Source organism: Anopheles merus, chromosome 2R (genome assembly GCF_017562075.2).
Source record: "Anopheles merus strain MAF chromosome 2R, AmerM5.1, whole genome shotgun sequence".
Taxonomy (NCBI): domain Eukaryota; kingdom Metazoa; phylum Arthropoda; class Insecta; order Diptera; family Culicidae; genus Anopheles; species Anopheles merus.
Genome location: NC_054082.1, coordinates 25,062,903 through 25,081,138, shown reverse-complemented (window position 1 = coordinate 25,081,138; position 18,236 = coordinate 25,062,903). Strand labels below are relative to the sequence as shown.

The following is an 18,236-nucleotide window of genomic DNA, read 5'->3' as shown; positions in this document are numbered from 1 at the left end:
AGACGGTGTAACTCATCCTTGACGGTGCAAACGGGACGATACTGAAGGGAGGATGGGGAAGAGAAAGAAAAGAAAAGTTAATGTTAATTGTACCATTTCCCTATCGGATTGGCTGCAGCAGGTTGTTAGTCCGTTTGCTTCGTCAATGTTTGATGAGCCACGACGGGGGAAAACTCTCTCTCTCTCTCTCTCTCTCTCTCTCTCTCTCTCTCACACACTCTCCTATTCCCTTGGTACCGATTATCAGACCGATCACCACGGGCAGCGCTGTCCATCACCATTCGTCAAGCCATCCCGGAGGAATTGCTGCCCTTTTTCTAGGGAAAGCGACAGAAAAAAAATACGAAGCTTAAATAAGAAAGCACAATTGGGTCAACATTAAGCTACAATGGGGGCGGAAGGTGAGCAAGGTGCTGCTTTTCCTTGGACTACTGCCGCTTCGATAACTGCGGGAAAAGGACTTTGAAGGACACGGCGACTAGGACACACTATCAGTTCAATATTTGGCCGAAATGCACTGAGGTGCGGTACATGGTACATACAATCGCAGGTTTGACGGGGTTTTTTTTTTTACGGTGCCCCTCCTAGGCGTGTGTTGTAGTTTTGGAAACTAGACAAACAAACTGGATTAAAAGGGGGGAAAATAAACACACGCACACACCGGGCACGGTACCTAAACAAGAGGAGGTCCTTTCAAGCCTAATCCTTCCTTACCGACGCTTCTCTCGCCGTGGTGTGATCCTCGTTTTGCAGCGTTACCCTGGGTTACGGTTTGTTACAGCCACCAGCCCGCGACCACACCATCTCGCGCACTGTTTGGTGGTAGTTGTAAGGGGCACATGTACGGGCGCACTGCTCACGGGATCTAGGTGGCTTGGCTTATATACAAGCAAAAGCTCCTCCATCAACCGGGAGGCATGGAGTGTGCTCTACGGTGCACACTTCCTTAAGCGGTAAGAAGGGCAACTCCGGGCCACAGCTTCGAAGCGTGTGTGAGGCCGGTACGGGTGGTCACCACGGCCGGAGTTTATTAAATCGATGCTGGTGGGATTTACCCGCACCGCCCTAGAAATCGAGGGGGGGGGGGGGTGGCGTTAGCGCGCGATGATCCGACGATGGTGATGTGTTCGCCCTTTTTGGAACGGCGTCAGTGTTTGGGGTTCGCCGCGCATCGCCGTTTCTATGGTTTGTTGTGGTTCGTCCGTTTGTGCAAGGAAGAAACAAATATTGGTGCGCGAAATCGAAATCGCAAACGGTGAAGATGTTTGGAGCAGATGGTTTGGTTTTGGTGGTGGTTGTCCATTCCACCATGAGTCCTTTGGCAGGCAGGGTCCGCATTGGTAGCAGTGCGACGCGTGTGCTTAGTCTTTAAGACTTTTGCTTCCTCTTCGCTCTCTTGCTCTCTTGCTCGCTCTCTCTCTCTCTCTCTCTCTCTCTCTCTCTCTCTCTCTCTCTCTCTCTCTGTAAGTTGGATCTACCCTCTTGTGGGTTAGAACAACATCTAAAGGAGGTTCAAATACCTGACAAGTAACCTCAATACCTAAAAAGGAAGTAACATTTGGCTAACATCTTTTCCCCCTCTGTTTTCTTTTCTCCCAAATTTACAGGATGTCCCCGGAAAGGACACTTGATGAAGACAGCAGCAGCAGCAGCAGCGATAGCAACGACAGTACCAGTGTCCACCATCTAATTGCGGAAGAATCGATCGAGGAAGAGTTGCTGGAGGAGGAAACGCTGCTCGAGCCGGCGGAAACGATCGTCGGAGATCACGTGACGGTCGAGACGTCGTCGCCGGTGCCAAGCCCCGGCGCGGAAACGACACTGTCCGCCTGCCTGCTCGGTGGCGCTGGTATGACCGAGGGTCCCGCCGCCAGCAAGGCAACCACCGGCACCAGCATGGTACTGTCCGCGATCCCCCTGGACCAGTCCATCATGCACCAGCAAATTCTGCACCTGCACCAGCAGCAGCACCAGCAGCAGCAGCAGCAACACACCGTGAACCATACGATCAACAACAATAATACGAGCTTCAAAAATCACAACAGTAGCCACGCAGGGAAAAACATCCTGCTCGGCAACAACAACAACAACAACAGCGGCAGTGGCACAGTTACACACCAGATTGTGCATCCACACCACCATCAGCAGCAGTCGCAGCACCACCAAACGTACACCATCAGTCTGGGCAGCAGCAGCGCTGGTAACGGCACCAACCACTACCAAACGGTTACCACGGTAACGTCGAACGGTGCTCCGGTCGTCAACAGCACCAGCGGAAGCAGCAGCAGCAATATGGCGTCCGACCGCAGTGGAACGGCCGGTGCACTCGCACTAGTGACCGGAGGGGCCGCCACCACCGTGGTCAATGCAGCCGTACCATCGTCACCGTCCTCGTCCTCCTCCTCCTCCTCCTCTCCGGCAGTAGCATCGCTCGGTGCTCCTACCAACAGTAGCGCCGGTGGTGGAATGCTGGTGGTGACGGATCGCAACGGAACCGCCACCACGACGACCACGGGCAAGCTGGTGCTGCTGCATCAGGGGCGCGCGGGCGAAGATTATATAAGTAAGTACGGGTGCGCGCAGTGTCTGTGCGTTTCCTTCGGGTAGGATTTAATGGTTCCGGTGACCTTGTTAGGCTTTCCAATTAGAATACATATTTCATATAGCAATTGAACGGCAAATACCATCAGGCTTCTAACCTTTTCTGTGCTACCTTCCTCTTGCTCTCTGTAGCCACGACGGGCGAGACGATCAACGGTGGCAACATCGTGCTGCTGGCAACGGAACAGATGGATATGGCCGAGCACGACATCATTAACAACAACGTTATCATCAGCACGGCGGGTGGTACGACGCGCACCGTCGCGCTGCCCGCGCATCCCGCCCATGCGCACGGTGGTTCGCCCGCCGGTTCCGGGCCGCCCGGGAACGGTGACGAGGAGCTCACGTCGTTGTCCTGGTTGCAGGATAAGAATTTACTAAAAGGTAACGATCGCATCATCATCATCATCGGCAAAGTAAAGTCAAAAACAAAAAAAGAACCATCGACGACGGGTTAGCTCTTTTAGGTACGCTGTAGGATGGGAAAAGGGTGGCAAGGAAACGGGGGTACAGAAGTATGCCGGAATTTAGATCAGGCCAACGAGATCTCGGCTCTGCTGTTGAGTTGTTTTGATTCGTTTTTTTTTTGTTTGTTTTTGGCACGCAGCGGAGCGCACTGTTGCTGCCGTTTAACTAACCTCAATGGCGCGGTGAAGATGCACAACAGCGCGTACCACCGCTTCTCGATCAACACATACCAAGTGTGCTATGTTCACAAGAGTGGCCGTGCTTGAACAGGAACAGGCGAAGGCTCTTTCTCAATCTTCTCCTGCAATGCGCAAACAACCGACAGCAAGCACAGATACCTTAGCAGGCGAGAACCTAAGCTAGCAATAGGAGAACGCACCCACCACCACCCCATTCCCTATGAAACGAACGGGGCAGCTATCGCGAAAACGCAGGTCAATGACGTATCATCCGAATCAGGCGTGGCGAGTTGTTCCGTAGCCTAGGAAGAGTTAGTAGTACGGGCGTGTGTGCGCGCGCGCGCGCTCTTCGCAGTTTACGCACCGTGTTGGTGGTGCGTATTGTGCGTCCCGCGATGCGCGTTCGGTGAGAATGGTCGCCGTGTTGCTGCGCACTTGCAAAGGAGAGACAGCGAGGGTCACAGATGCGTCAGCAGTGTAGCAACGGCGCGTTTTAGCATTTCCTTACTTTGTCGACATAGGAGGCTGTGCGAGGCAGCAGCAGGGCAATGCTGGGAATGATGCGTACAATGTTCCCCGACATTACAAGCTTAGTAACGGGGGGAATGTAATGTGTGTGCAATGTGTCAGACTGTGTCATAAGGTAAATGACCGATCGCTTTGGGCGGTGCATGTGAGTGTGTGTGTTGTGATGACGCGTTGTTAGGCGACTCACGCGTAGCACTTTTCGGGGAACGAGAAGCAGGAATCGTGTCTTAGTTTACCACTGTCTCACTTACCACTGTCTACTCTTCTTGTTGCGTGTCACCTACGCAGGTATCAACCTGTCCAAAGTGCCAGTCTCATCGCCCGACAGTCCCAGGCAGGGTGGCGGTACTGCCGCTGCCAGTGGCGTTGCCGGTGGCCGCATCTCGCCCACCAGTGACTTTGTGGAGGATTCGTCCAGCATTTCCGAGGACAACAACTCGTCGGCCAACTCATCGTCGGCGGAGCAGAGCACGGGCAGCAGCGTCGGTGCGTCGGCTTACTCGACCGATCCGGCGCCGCCGGGTACGCCCGACCGTCGTACACCCTCCCAGCATCTGTACCAGCACGGGGCCGGCACGGCGAAGGCAATCACCACGCTGAACGGGGACACGATCATTGGCATTCCGGTCATAGCGGTCAATCAGCATCACCATCACGCGCTTGCCGGAAGCAATGGTAGCACCGTCCAGCAGCGGCAGCAGCAGCACCAGCAACAGGTCATTCTGGATGGTGGCAAAACGATGAAGGTGTCGGTAATGACCAGCCCGTCCCCGGCAGCAGCGTCACCGTTCATTGTGGCCGGGTCCGCCGCAGCAGGCACGGTACCGTCGGCGTACGGAATCGTTTCCTCGCCCGTCAGCTCGTCGGTGGCGGCAGCACCCGTGGCCGCTTCGACACCGCTCAGCACGAATTCCAACACTACCGCTAATAGCAGCGGTACCACCACGAACACCACCACCAGCACTACCACCCCGCATCAACACTTCCACAAAAAGTATCTTCGCGAGGAGCTGGTGAAACAGCAGCAACAGCAACAGCAGCAGCAGCAGCAGCAACAGCAGCAACAGCAGCAGCAGCAGCAACCACAACAGCATCAACCAAATCCAAAAACCGCCTCCATCGGTGGCACAGTCACGCTTATGTCAACCGGTGGCGCTAGCAGCAACATCTTCGTCACACCGATGAAACAACTAACAAGCAGGTACGGCAGGTACACTCGAAGCACCATTTCCACCTGTTGCGGTGCTCATTCTTAACCCTTTTCCTTTTCTCTTTGCCAGTGCTGTGAAGTACGAGGATGACGTGAACGAGGATCGTCACTATCCACCGCCGGCAGCGCCGGTCAAGAACGGCAGCAGCAGCTACGGTGGCAGCAGCAGCACCATGAGCTCGCCGAATGTCAGCGGCGAGGAGTACGGCAACAGCGTCGGCAACACCGTGACCGTGTACGGTGGTCTCAACATGATCAAACCATCGCCCGTGTCCTCGCCGACGCTGCTGTCGCCAGCGCACAACGGTAGCACGGGCAACGGTTTAATTATCCAGCATCATCCAAGTCATTACCAGTCGCAGCAGCAGCAGCAGCAGCCGATTGCGACACCTCCACCACAGCAGCACCAGCAGCAGCAGCAACCGTTACCGCCACCGTCCACCACGTCCATGCCGGCATCGCCACAATCGAGCAGTGCCGTCAGCCCGTCGAAGTTACCTCCGCCGAAGGCAAAGCATCCGACCAACGTGCCATACGATCCGCTTGTACACGTCAACAGCAAGCCACCGTTCAGCTTTAGGTGTGTATGGGTGTGAGCAACCGATAAGGCTCTGATTTGACAAATTAAATGGCTTTCAATATAATTTCTCATTTGACTTTTTACCACTCCTCTTCCCAGCTCGCTCATCTTTATGGCCATCGAAAACTCGCAGCAGAAGGCGCTGCCGGTGAAGGAGATCTACGCCTGGATCGTGCATCAGTTCCCGTACTTTAAAACCGCCCCGACCGGCTGGAAGAACAGTGTGCGCCACAATCTGTCGCTCAACAAGTGCTTCCAGAAGGTGGAAAAGGCTGCGGTAGGTTTCCTTTTTTTGTTTGTTATTGTGCCCCTTAGTTTTGGCCAACATTTTTGTTTAAACAAACGTTTTGTCCCCTATCCTCACTGCAGAATCTCGGCAAAGGCTCGCTGTGGATGGTGGAGCCGCAGTACCGGCCGAACCTGGTGCAGGCACTGTCGCGCTCGCCGTTCCACGCCGGTTCCGGCATCGACAAGGCAACGTACAAGAGCATGCAGCAGCAACGCTCCACCAATGCCAGCCCCACCGGCAATGGGTCACACTATTCCAAGGTTTGTGTGTGTTCAACGATTTGTGACTGTTTGAATGGAGAATTTGGGGTTTTTTTTTACTAAAAACTTCACTCTCTCTCTCTCTCTCTCTTTCTAGCAGGACAACTTTCCTCAGCTGACGAGCCGACTGGCGCCGGCCGATGCACAAAACGGTCTGCTGCATCAGGACGATCTGGACGACATTAGCCGCTCCTCGACACCGATCGACTACGACGGTGGTGCCAGTGGTGATCTGGCCCCCGGTGTCGGCGGACCGCCACATCACAGCCCGTATCTGCCCCAGCATCATCACATAGCGCACGAGCAGCTGCAACAGCACCCGCTGCCGGCCGTGCATCACGCTCACCAGCAGCTGATTGCCGTGGCGGGCGGTGGCTTCCATCGGCACAGCAACGGTTCACCCGAACCGCCCATGAATGGGGCGGCGAACGGCGCTACCGGGACCACCACCACCACCACCACCACCTACCTGACGACCGCCGACGGTACGACGATTGTGTCCTGTCCGGGCGGCGTAGTGTACATGAATGGGGGCAGCGTGGGTGGTGCCGCCAGCCTGCCGAAGGAGCTCGTGGCGGGGCGCGAATGGAGCGCCGACACGATAGAGGATGTGAACGCCGCCACCGCAATGCTGGCGCTCAAGCATGGACCTAAGATTTTCACCGAAAGCTCGTTCCGCAATGGGTAAGTGTTTTTCGGGTGCGCGTGGAGGAGTGGAGCGCAAGAGAAGGTACCATCTCATGCCGATGTTTCTTCCTGCTTTAGCAACCCACCGGTCATTACCACCTCCCCGAGCGAGGACCACACGTACTCGGCCGGCGGTGTCGGCGTGCAGGAGCAGCTGGCGGGCGCCAATGGAGCGGCTGCAAACGGCGGCACTGCCGCGGTGGTAGCGAATGGAATTAGCTGCTGCTCGTCGTCGGACGAACGGTACGAGCCGCCGCAGCACAGCAAGCACCACCATCATCACCACAACCATCACCAGCCAGCACCGCATCATCACACGGCGATCCCTCATGCGCACCAGCCACAGCAGCATTCGATCCGGCACAGTGACAACGTCAGCAATGGCACCTCCTCGGACGCTACGTACGAAAGCAGTGAGGAAAGGTAGGTGCTGCAATGAATGCGAAGCAAATGAAGCTTTTACTTCGGTGGTTTAATACTAACTTGTGTGTGTGTGTGTGTCTTTTCTCTCTCAGCCATCCCGCTCATGTTGCCTCCGCCGAAGACGTTGAAGAACGCCGTCGCCAGGAAGGTGTGTTCGCGCTGCTCAACCTCGCCCAGATGACCTACTCGCCCGCCTCGTCCATGTCCTCGTCCACGTCCACGCTGTCGTCGCCCGCCTCGTCGACGGGTTCGCTGAAGCGTGCCGCACCGGCCAACGGTGCCTCCGACGCGCCGTACGCGCCGCTCCACAACAGCGCGTACCGGCTGCACACCGCCACCGGTTCGCCCGATCGCGTCCGAACGGGCTCGCCACAGCTCCCGCCGGCGCACCAACATCACCAGCATCTGCACCATCACCTGCAAGCGAACGGGCATACTATGCATGCCGACCAGCAGCAGCAGCAGGGTGTAAACACTCCTGCCGGCGGCAACATTCTGCAAACGATGCCGATCGTTTCCTACTACGGCGGCGGTGGTGGCGGCAGCAGCAGCAGCAGCACCAGCAGTGTCGATCTAGCCCGCCAGTACGCTTCGCCGCCACCGGCAAAGAAAACCAAACCACGCTCATCGCTCAAGAAGCTGAAGAAAAAGTCGCTCGGCCGGTAATGCTCTGGGTCGCGCCACCGTTGGCATCGGCCGCATCGCTGCTGCGGTACCGTCCCGATCTGGAACGACTGACAACACACAAACACACACACACACACATCCGCACCGCTCGCACGCATCACCGCTCTGGGCGGGTGCGGTGGGCGGACCTCTAGATTCATCACTGGACGCGCGCACTGTATTGTTACTATTGTTGCTGCTCTTAGCGAAGCACACTACTGTTGAATTCACGTTAATATTTTAAAAAGCGAAACTCTCATCCCCGCGAAAGATGGGAGCTGGCGTGGGGGGAGAAGAAAGGAAAAGCTATAGGAAACGGCCAACAATGTCTTCCATTGTTCGTTTCCCCGTTTAGATGTTCTTGTTCGGGTATTCTAACACTCTATTGCCTTATTGATGTACACACGGCGCACGGCGAGGAGCAGCAAGAGAGAAAGAGAGAGAAAGAGAGAGGGAACGGTTGCATGACTTTCGAATTGCAATTGCACGTGTACAGTGCGGCACTGTACATGGTACGCGGACACCACTGTATGGGGAATGTATAAAGTGTGATAATGTTGGAACACCTTAGCATCTTTTTACCTCGGCAATCCCATCTCCTCCCTCTCCATAGGGGTTCGGTTTCGGCTTGCAACCACCGTACCGTACGTGTCTCTTTCTCCAGGCGCATCTGTTTCAATCACGTTCACCTGCGAACTGTTTTTATCCCGTGTTTTAGCTATCTTTCGTTGCTGTTTTGTGTGTTAGCGGATCGATTTGGTGCAAAACACGGCACCGATGCAGTAGTAGTAGTAATATAGTAGTTAGGTGTTAGGTGTGTGTGTTGTTTTCGCCACTTGACATCATCAAAGCGGTTCGGTAGAGTTGAACTCTTCTGCGAGAAAAAAAACAAACAAGCAACACATCTCTAAGAGAGGAAATTGTAAATCGTTTTCAAAAAATGGTTCTCCAGCTGCTGGAATAGGTTCGTTAGACAGGCCTCCGTTGTACGGAAAGCGGGCGAGAAGCATGTTAGGAAGGGGGCCGTTCGTTAATGCTTTCGCAAGTTTGTTCACCGAAGCACAAGCATAGCTTGTCCGAGCTCGTTTTTAGTGGTCCGTCGGAAGGGTGTTTCCGCTGTCCCTTTAGCGTAGAACACAATCCTCGCCTTTGCGTATACCTTGTTTTGTTATTTTTTGGGCCGTGTTTTGTGGCCCCGTTTTCATCATGTTCCATTACAATCAACCATTTGCTTAATTGTTTTTCCGGTTTAGTGTAGTGTAGAGATGTAGGAACGATTGAGGAGTTTTACTATTTTCGATACACGATGCGTTCGTATCGGTGAGTGTGGCGAGGGGGAAGACCCTGCTATCTGTTATCCGGCATACCACGCATCGGCCACCCCGTGTACAGTGCTCGTTTAGAAAACGAAGCTGCAAGAAGCCAATCAATGAAGTTTGTAATGTAAGCAACCCTTTACCTAACAGCAGCAAGACAAAGAAAATGAATGAAGCGAGAGAGAAAGAGAGAGAGAAAGAGGGATAGTGAAAGAGAGTGAAAGATAGAGAGAGAGAGAGGGAAAAAGTTGCGGAAACGCGCAAACCGTAGTCAAAATGGCACCAAAATTGCATTTTTTTTGTTTTTATATACTTGTTTAACAGTTGTTTCGATTTTAGTGCTCCGTGTTTATGTTTGCCCTATTTGTTAGCAGTTATCGATTACAAAGCAAACGTGTCGTTTAGCCGCGGCGGTAGTATAGAAATATACACCTTTGAGCGGGGCGAACTTGCTAAGACTAATTAACGTTATGTTGTATGCATACATTTATATATCTATATATATACATCTACCTACAGCTAAGAGAAGAATAAGAAACGAGTGATTTATGATATGATAAGCGGAAAAATAGGTGGAATGTGCAGGAGTGTGTCAGGGGATCATCGCCTCCGAAACCGACCGAACCACACCACAGGTAAAGAAGAAGAAGAAGAAGAAGATGAAGAAGAAGAAGAAGAAGAAAAAGGAAAGTGGTCAACACACAGAACTTATCTACTCGCGCCTTCAATCTAGTTATTCACTTATCCCTAACACACCATTGTCCTACTATCGATTAAGGTCCTGACCGATTTTGGTATAAAACCAGACGCGGGGAGAAGGGGTTGGAATGTGTTCGGTCCCCGTCCCCAACCGTGATGTTAGCGCCATTTCCCCTCCCCCCCCCCCCCAATTTGGGCGGTTGCTTCAATCAAACTATTGTTTACGAGGTTAACGTTTAAGGTGTAATTTGTGCGACGTAAGCCGTTCGCGTCTAGCGATGCCATCGAATGAGAAGGAGACCAGGGCCGGTAGGAAGAGAAAAAGATAAAAGAACAACGGATTTCAGTACGGTCCCCCCCCCCTCTTTGGATGGCTTTCCCAATAGCGGTGGAACGCAACGCGCGCGTTTTAGAGTTTAATGATGTGCGAGAAGCCGGGGTGGTTGAGTTGCTACGTTTATCTAGTGCTTTATATACTTCCTTGTTTAAGTTTGACAGTTTGTTTGACTACTACTACTACTACTACTACTACTACTACTACTACTACTAATTGTAATATCACGTATTTTTCACGTACGCCAATCATATGTAGTTGGGTAGGCAAAAGAGAGAAAACAGAAAAACAAACACACCTAACATAAGCAATCAAATAAGTAAGGATGTTAACGTGTAACGCGCTGCACGGACCAAGGGGAAGGGGAGGGGTAGCAGGCAGATTTAGGAGAAGGAACCTGGTGTCCTGGTGCGGCATTCAGCAATGCAACAGAAGCAACGTAATCATCTACTTATATAGTCCCCTTTATATTAGCAATGAAAGGCATATAGTAGCAACAATGCATCATCATCCTCCCCCCCCCCCACCCCCCTTAGCCGCCTTATCGTCGACGTAGCTTCCTGTCGAACTTAAGCCCTGTTTGTTTGCGTTACTATTAGCAACTGTTTTCTTATTAACTAAACTAAAGAAAAGAAAGGGAAAACCTAGTCCCTCTCGTTTTTTGATACAATATCTATCCCGGTTGATCATGTACACTGTTGATTTCCTAGTTTTCTAGTGAATAGTTAGCTACAATTAGAAATCTGAGCCAGAAACGAAACACACACATATAGCCACGCGGATGGGGGGGGGGGCCTTTAAGAGGTGTAAGTGTGTGCGTTTTTTGTTGTTGTAAAAATGCTCGCTTATCTTATCGGTGACCCCCGCTATGCTCGCCTGTGTGTGGGCGTGTGTGTGTGTGTGAGCGTACGTGCGACTAGTGTGAGCTAGGCTAGACGGACTAGACGGTGGATTTGTTTGTTGAATAAGTTTAGCAGTAGTAGTAGCACAGCAGTTTATTGTAATACGAAACTATGGCGCTAAATGATATTTAATAGCAAATGATTGATTTCAGAATAAGAAGAACATTTTTCGTTGTTTTATTTCTTTTCTGTTTTGGTTTTTGATTTGTTTTATGTTCGTTTTGTTAACTTTTTGCTTCTGGTTGTATTTTCTTCTCTATTCTCTTTTTCTTTTTCTATACTGTTCTTTTTTTCTACTTTGATAATGTTTGTCTATTATCACTTCTTCATTCGTTTATTTGGTCTTATTTAGTGTTTTTTTTCTTTTTTATATTGTTTATCTTTTATTATCTCTCGTTTTACGTTTGATGTTTTTTTTTCTTTTATATTTTTTACCTTTCAGTTTACTCTTTCTTGCTTTTATTATACAGGATGTACGACTGCTGTGCCGATCGTCATTCCATGAAGCAGTGCAAAACGCTACCAAACGCTTCTGGGGGGGGGGGGGGGATGCTTTTATTCGTTTTATTCTCACCCCTATCACACTACTTTTCATCTGCAATAAGCTCCTTTCCTCATTAGGGGGTTGCTGGTGGTGCAAAACGGTGCACACCAGCAAAACACACTTAAAGCGCAGAACAATCATAATCATGTCGATCAAGAGCATGCAAAAAAAAATCACTGTTTATTCTAAAGATAAACACTAAATTACTTTACAACAACGCATATAGCATATACATATGTAAAGAGGCATGGGAAAACGGGAGAATTATTTTATATCGCGCAAACGGGTCATGGGGATAAAAAAGATAATCATCATTTAGTACGCTTGCTGCTGCTGTTGCTGCTAGTGGACGTGTGTGTGTGCATGTGTGTGTGTGTGTGGGTGTAGTATGAACATGGATAACATAGTGCACTACCATTTCAATGCTAAATCATGTTGTTTGTTTAGAGTTTCCCTTTACTCTGTCTCTCTCTCTCCTTCTCTCTATTTACTAGAACGCCTTAATTTATCGTACACGCACTGTGTTTTATGCAGCTGGCAGCCGGCACTATCGTTAGTAAGAGAAAGAGCCTTATAGAAGTAGCCGTTGTTTTTTTTAAAGCAAAGTAGATCGAGAGAGGAAGAGAACATAGATATATGGGCGCAAGAAGCAATGCACAGAGTTGCTTCGTACGATATTTCGATTGTGCCAAAACCTCTGATATATTACGAAAAGAGACATCATCACAGCAAAAAAGCAAACATCTCATCACACAAACTCAGTATCCATAAATATCGGTCACTGTACCTCGGTACACAAGTACCCGAACGAGGTCAAAGGGCACGCTCGAAAATAACCACTGTACTGTAGCTTTATAGCGTGTATTTGTTAAGCCGTTAAGCAGCTAGCATCCTATCACACTCACCCTCGCTCTATCTTTCTCCGTTTCGCTCCTCCTTCTGTCTGTGGTTTCGTTCGATGTCGCTGTCAGAAGGCAAGTCTGTTCTACTAAAGGTACAACTACACAAGTTTCCCTTCAAAATAGTAGTATGTTGTGTGTAGCTGAATAGTAGAAGCAAAAGCCATAAATCAACCACACACTCACAAACATCTACCAGCGAGGAGAGATGGAAATGGTAACAAAATTAAGCTAATCCAAAGCTAAATTAGAGATAGAAAGCGAGAGAATGGAAAAAAACAAAACAAAAATATTAGAATACTAGAGCCGAGCAAGGACAAAAGGAAAGAGAAGAAAAAGGGAATCATCTACTATAGTCTTCCAGATGTATATTTACACCTTTCTAAACCTTATGGCCCCGTTTGCGTAGGACATGAGCGATACAGAGCAAAGCGTTCGTTTCAAAGCGTTAACGCGTGTTCACTGTGTTACCTTTGAATGTGCTAAATGTATTTGTTTTTCTTTACTATTGGTCTATTATTTATGTTAAAACTGGACAGAACACAGTTAAGATAGCAGTGCTGCGCTGCTGCTGCTCCTCTACTACCAGTTGGAGTTTAGAAATGAATGTAGTGTAAAGTTGTTTTCGTCGTACGCACGTTTGTAGGAAAGATTCGCAGCCTAAAAGGATAGAAGAGAGAGAGAGAGAGAGAGAGAGAGAGGGAGAGAGGGAGAGAGAGAGAGAGAGAGAGAGAGAAGAGAGAGAGAGAGAGAGAGAGAGAGAGAGAGAGAGAGAGAGAGAGGGAGGTATGATGCTCTGTATTTTGAGTGTTTATTTTGGTTCAAAACAGGTGCCTAAATGCCCAATGAATGTTGTTACACTGTCTGAAAGAGCTTTAAAGTTTAGGTTTAACTCTACAAAGTAAAAGCGCGGATTCCTTCGTTAGGTTCGCTTGTTATACAAACACTATACCCTGTATTGTAGCTATCTTGTTTAAATCATACAAATTTACTAAAAAACCGCAAAACTAAATAACAACACTCACACTCAACAAAAAGCGCATACTCACATACAAGTAAATCACTCGCACATATGATATTTATATTATATATACATGCAAACATATATATACATATACATATAGTTAAAGAACGGGGGGAAGGGTAGAAAGGCAAAAGCAAGTAAGCAAGCAAACAAACAAACAAACCAACAAACAAATCCTTTATCGTTGAACAAACGGAAAATAGACTGCACTGGAAAATAATTACTCTATACATTCGTAAACTTTAAACAAAATCAAGCATAGCAAAGAAGTAAAAGCGGGTAGGCTTGGGTGTAGTGCAATTGAACGCAGAAGAAAGAAAAAAGACAAATTATTAGTACGAAAAGAAGTGCGTACACTGTTTGAGAAGATAGTCGCAGGCAGAAAGGAAAGGGACAAACAAAACCATGCATCTATAAATGCAAAAGATGAAACAAAAATATAAAACACAGAAGCAATACACTTTTTCAATGTCTTACTCTCTTTACACAGCTAACAAAACAAAAAAAAAATGAAAAGAAGAGGAAGAATATGGTAGAGGACAAAAGGGGAGAAAAAAGAGATAAAAACCAGTAACAAAAATATAGAAATCGTAGAAATATTGTACCCCCGGGTATTAAAATCAGAAAAATGCTACAAACAAAAATTAAAAAAAAAAAAAACAACACTTAGCAAGCAAATGCCTGAAGTAGTAATGACTTACCAAAGCAAATCTCTTTGCCTGCTCTTATAAAAAGGAAAGAAAACAAAACAAAAAGAAAGGACAAAAAAACAAATCTTCACTCAAACACCATGGTTTTTACACAACAAAGCAAAGCAACAAGAACAACAAAAAGTATGTTATACAAAGGATGGGTAATACAACAGGAACAAAAAGCAAACTAACCTGTTTATACAACAAAAAAAAAAACATTATAATAATAAAACACACACACATATTGCATACACATAGTTCTCTCACGCGAAGCGACCAGCTGTAGCAGTAGAAGGCAGCCTGGTACCGTACCGTACCGCTGTACAAAAACCACTCATCCTTAAAAGAGATGCAATTTAAGACAACACGGTGTGCGTATGGCAAGCCGAAGAATCGAGTACAATACAACATGGTATGGCATGGTACAAGTAGAGCCTGTGGAGCCTGTGTGGACACAGCGTATCAGCAGCACACAGTACCACACCTCCTTCCCTTGCATCGAACACACACACACACAGTCCGACAGCTTGTCAACACTATACAATCGCACGGGCACGAGCAGAGAGAAGATGCAGATCGATCGAAGATCGTGAATGGGCTAAGACTAATGGTAGGAGCTGTTCTTCTAAGCCACTGTGCAGTGGATCCGTGGTACCGAATACCAATGTTGAGTAAATAATAAAAATCTTCAAAAAAAAAGGAGTAACCACAGTGTCCAGGGATAATCATTATGATGACGTCCAAGTTCCAATGTGATGTGAGCTCGGTGACTTCATTTGAGACTTGAAGCAATGGGATTAATTCTTCTCGGATGACTTTCTCTTCTAAATTTTAAGAGCCAACACCTTTGCCAGGGTTAATCCATCCAGTTATTGGTAATTTTTTTTATTATAGGAGAATTTCCTCTACTACATATTCCAATACAACAAACAGCTAGTGCAGCCGCGCGCGCTTGTGACGTGCTGCTGCTTGTATCGTTTTTTTTCTGTCAGCAAAACCAATGTGTCTAAATTTGCAAATCGTTCGCTCTTTGCACAAAATCACCCCACACCCTCCCTCTCCCATTTACCCTCCAATCCAGGGGGATAGACAACCAGACAACCACACACGGCAACATTCGGAACGTTCCAATGGGAGGGACGCGAAGGAAGCAGAAGGATCCAACTACGCAAGCCGGCCTGGCTGCCTGTGGGCCAACAGCTAACAGTAAAATGCAGTTTTTATGGTTGATGATGATTGGAACAATCAATGTGAGGAGCGAGAGAAAGAGATGGTACTCCTTCATCGTCCTCCTTTTCACAGCAATAAATGTACCATTCCACTATCGCGATCATTGCCATTTGTGCGTGCACGAAGACGCCGAAAACTGTCGCCCAACTGTGTCTCGGTCCGCTGGCTGACACCGCCTTACACCAGATAGTTGGCCTCGTTGGCATCGAAGAGAATGTGCTTCAGTCCACCGTCGCTCAGGTGCATGTTCTCCTTGCGATAGTGATGCGGTATGCCGTTGGGGCATTTGCCGGTGTTGGTGGTGGTGGTGGTGTTGGTGGTAGTGTTGGTGCAGGCCCCGTTTGCGGTCGGCGGTACAGCAGCCGGGCACGGAATCGCCACGATCGCTACCTCCCGCAGCTTGGTCATGTGGACGAGATTCTTGTAGAAGAGCCGAATGACGCACCAGACGGTTGCGTTGAAGATGAACATGATCGTGCAGAAACCCCCTGAAATAGAGGAAAGAGGGGAGGGAGTGGTGAGAGAGTAGCAGCGAGAGACAAGCTGAGCAGTTTCCGGCGCTCCTTACAGTACTCCCACTCGGCCACGTATTGGTAGGTGGAGTCATTGCAGCCGCACGCCAGCACCACCGATCCGATGGCAAGCGTACCGAAGAAGTCCACCACCATCCAGGGGATGAAGAACTCGTGCCGGTTGCGAAGCGTACCGATCAAAAGCCCCAAACAGCTCAGCACATAGATGGTGGCCACCGTTGTGCCGATGTAAAGCACGCAAAGCGTCACTGCAAAAGGGAAACAAAAATAATAATGAAAAAAAAAAAAACAGCGCCTCGCCCGAGTTGGGACATTAAATTCTACCAGTTTTACGACCCTAGCCATCCACCACTTAACCTACCGGAAGCGAGCTTTTCCGCGGACTTGAAGCGCCACTCGTTGATCGACTCCTCCTGCTCGCTCGTCGTCCAGATGTACTCGCCGTCCTTCTGGTCGGCGATGCTCATCTGCAGGATGGTGCTCATCTCCTCGGCATGCGCCAGCCCGAGCAGCATCACAAACAGGAACACGTGTGCCGTCAGCTGTGGAAGCGGGAAAGGGTTGTATAATGTGCACGTAATAAAACTTCGATGCGATGCACCGCAACGGTTCGAGCGGAAATTGCCCAACCACCAACCCAGCGCGCTTACCACTTTATAGATGGCGATGAGAATGGCCGTGACGCGCAGATATTTGGGCGACAGCGGCAAGTTGACGGCCTCGATGATTCGATTAACGAGCTGCATTTTGCTGCGGCCTGGTGCTCGGCTGCTGCCAGTGCCCGAGCGCTGGTGATGATTATTATCGACAACTTCCTGTCACCGGAGAGTGGCAAAAGAGGAATGGGTATGCAGGATGTTAGGATGAAGAACGCGCCACCAGCAAATCAGAACAAAGGATGCTATGGAAAGGTTGCTGTGTGTGTGTGTGTTTTTTGCGACACTTCAGCTCTCTACCCTTTCTTACCGACCGAGTACAGAAAATGGCGCAGTGTGCCTTGCAGTTGCTATGGAGGCGCCTGGTTTTTTTCACTGGTTCTTTTTGGAAGAAAACGCACTGCAAATTGGTCAAACACGGAAGGGGTGTTGCAAATTTCCGCCAGGTTACGGTCTGAGACTATCTGCTTTGTTTTACGGGGCCGTGCACTACTGGCACCAAAACGAAGCACTTTCTTTGCCGGAGAACGCAGCAGATCCAGCAGCAGGTTCCCGGAGGTGTTTGTGTTTGTGTCCCTAGCTGGAAGAGAATTACATCGTGACTGATGGGAGCAAAAATCGAATCGAGTCGTCCTTCGGTTTTCGGTTTGCGGCTTGCTCTGGCAGTGGGTTTGCGGGGGAAAGGGATTGTCTGGAAGGGATGTGTGTAATGTTTTTATTCATGGAGCATGCGCCGCTGTGGTTGAAGCGGGTCGTGTTCGTGGGGTTTTTGTGAACGTAAACAATCGAAAAAACGAGTGGAATCGCTGGGTTATAAAACACGCAGCCAATGACAGGATAATAATAATAAAGAAGAATTTTTCATCATCAGGAGCATGTTGAAAATGCGGTTTAAAATTTTCTTAAAAGGATTTATTGTTTTGTACCACAGTTTTGATGTAATTATTTTTTGAATTTTCCCAATTAAATTATTTTTTAAGTTATTTTTTTTTGTTTGTAGGAAAACGTCAACGGACAGCTTAAGCGCACAACATGGTTGGTCGACAAAAGTCGACAAAAGGTGGGGTTTGTGTCTCGGGTACGTTGAATTGATCAGTTGCTATTTCAAAGATTAATTGCTGTATTGAAGAAACAATTAAATGTAATCGAATTACGGAAATGGTGAAATTTAAAAAGTTTACATAAAAACTTAAGAGCTGAGAGCACTTGTGTAATAATTAACTTCTCTATCTATTGTTATTTCATATTATTGAATAAAACAGACGAGGTTCGATTTAAGCAATTCAAAACAAAATTAAAGCACTGACGAAACACATTCATATAGTTTTTTGTACAATTTTCATTTCAACTCTGCTGCAAAATATCACAATTTGGATGCTGGCGAAGTCTAAACCACGCTTTAGCGAACGCTCTCCCCAAATAACGCTCACCGCTCTCGCAGTGTGTGAGTGCGATGCAGCCAGTGCTACTCTCATTCGGTCTCGTTCTTCCCAATGTTCCAAGCTACCGGCGTGCC

General features: G+C 48.8%; 2 protein-coding genes across 12 annotated transcripts in view; one reads left to right on the top strand and one right to left on the bottom strand.

Moving 5' to 3' along the window:
• LOC121603023 (mucin-5AC) overlaps positions 1-14,278 on the top strand; it is an 88,750-nt gene extending 74,472 nt beyond the window's left edge. For 7 of the 10 annotated variants that reach the window (XM_041931787.1, XM_041931785.1, XM_041931762.1 and 4 more), the window contains 9 exons: positions 1,608-2,563; positions 2,734-2,985; positions 4,065-4,986; positions 5,057-5,566; positions 5,666-5,843; positions 5,936-6,115; positions 6,213-6,799; positions 6,881-7,225; positions 7,318-14,278. In XM_041931787.1, coding sequence (XP_041787721.1) covers positions 1,609-2,563; positions 2,734-2,985; positions 4,065-4,986; positions 5,057-5,566; positions 5,666-5,843; positions 5,936-6,115; positions 6,213-6,799; positions 6,881-7,225; positions 7,318-7,891 — 4,503 coding nt within the window. In that variant the 5' untranslated portion in view covers position 1,608 and the 3' untranslated portion in view covers positions 7,892-14,278. The remainder of the gene's footprint in view (positions 1-1,607; positions 2,564-2,733; positions 2,986-4,064; positions 4,987-5,056; positions 5,567-5,665; positions 5,844-5,935; positions 6,116-6,212; positions 6,800-6,880; positions 7,226-7,317) is intronic. The other 3 variants (XM_041931769.1, XM_041931803.1, XM_041931773.1) reach the window with 3 other exon arrangements.
• Positions 14,279-15,170: 892 nt separating this feature from the next.
• On the bottom strand, positions 15,171-17,347 carry LOC121603123. 2 transcript variants are annotated; one of them, XM_041931852.1, is made up of 5 exons: positions 17,035-17,347; positions 16,715-16,879; positions 16,426-16,606; positions 16,100-16,312; positions 15,171-16,019 (listed from the first exon to the last, which is right to left on the bottom strand). In XM_041931852.1, the coding sequence occupies exons 2-5, from the start codon at positions 16,808-16,810 to the stop codon at positions 15,709-15,711; spliced, it is 801 nt and encodes a 266-aa protein (XP_041787786.1). In that variant the 5' UTR covers positions 16,811-16,879; positions 17,035-17,347; the 3' UTR covers positions 15,171-15,708. The 2 variants fall into 2 exon arrangements, with proteins under 2 accessions (XP_041787786.1, XP_041787781.1); XM_041931847.1 differs by having other exon boundaries at positions 17,031-17,346.
• Between the last annotated feature and the right edge of the window lie 889 nt (positions 17,348-18,236).

Coding starts and splice junctions, on each gene's coding strand:
- LOC121603123 (XM_041931852.1), bottom strand. CDS start 16,810: ATGCAGCTCGTTAATCGAATCATCGAGGCCGTCAACTTGCCGCTGTCG. Junction 16,607..16,714: donor TCATCGCCATCTATAAAGTG/GTAAGCGCGCTG, acceptor CCGCTTCCACAG/CTGACGGCACACGTGTTCCT. Junction 16,020..16,099: donor CGTGGCCGAGTGGGAGTACT/GTAAGGAGCGCC, acceptor CCTCTATTTCAG/GGGGTTTCTGCACGATCATG.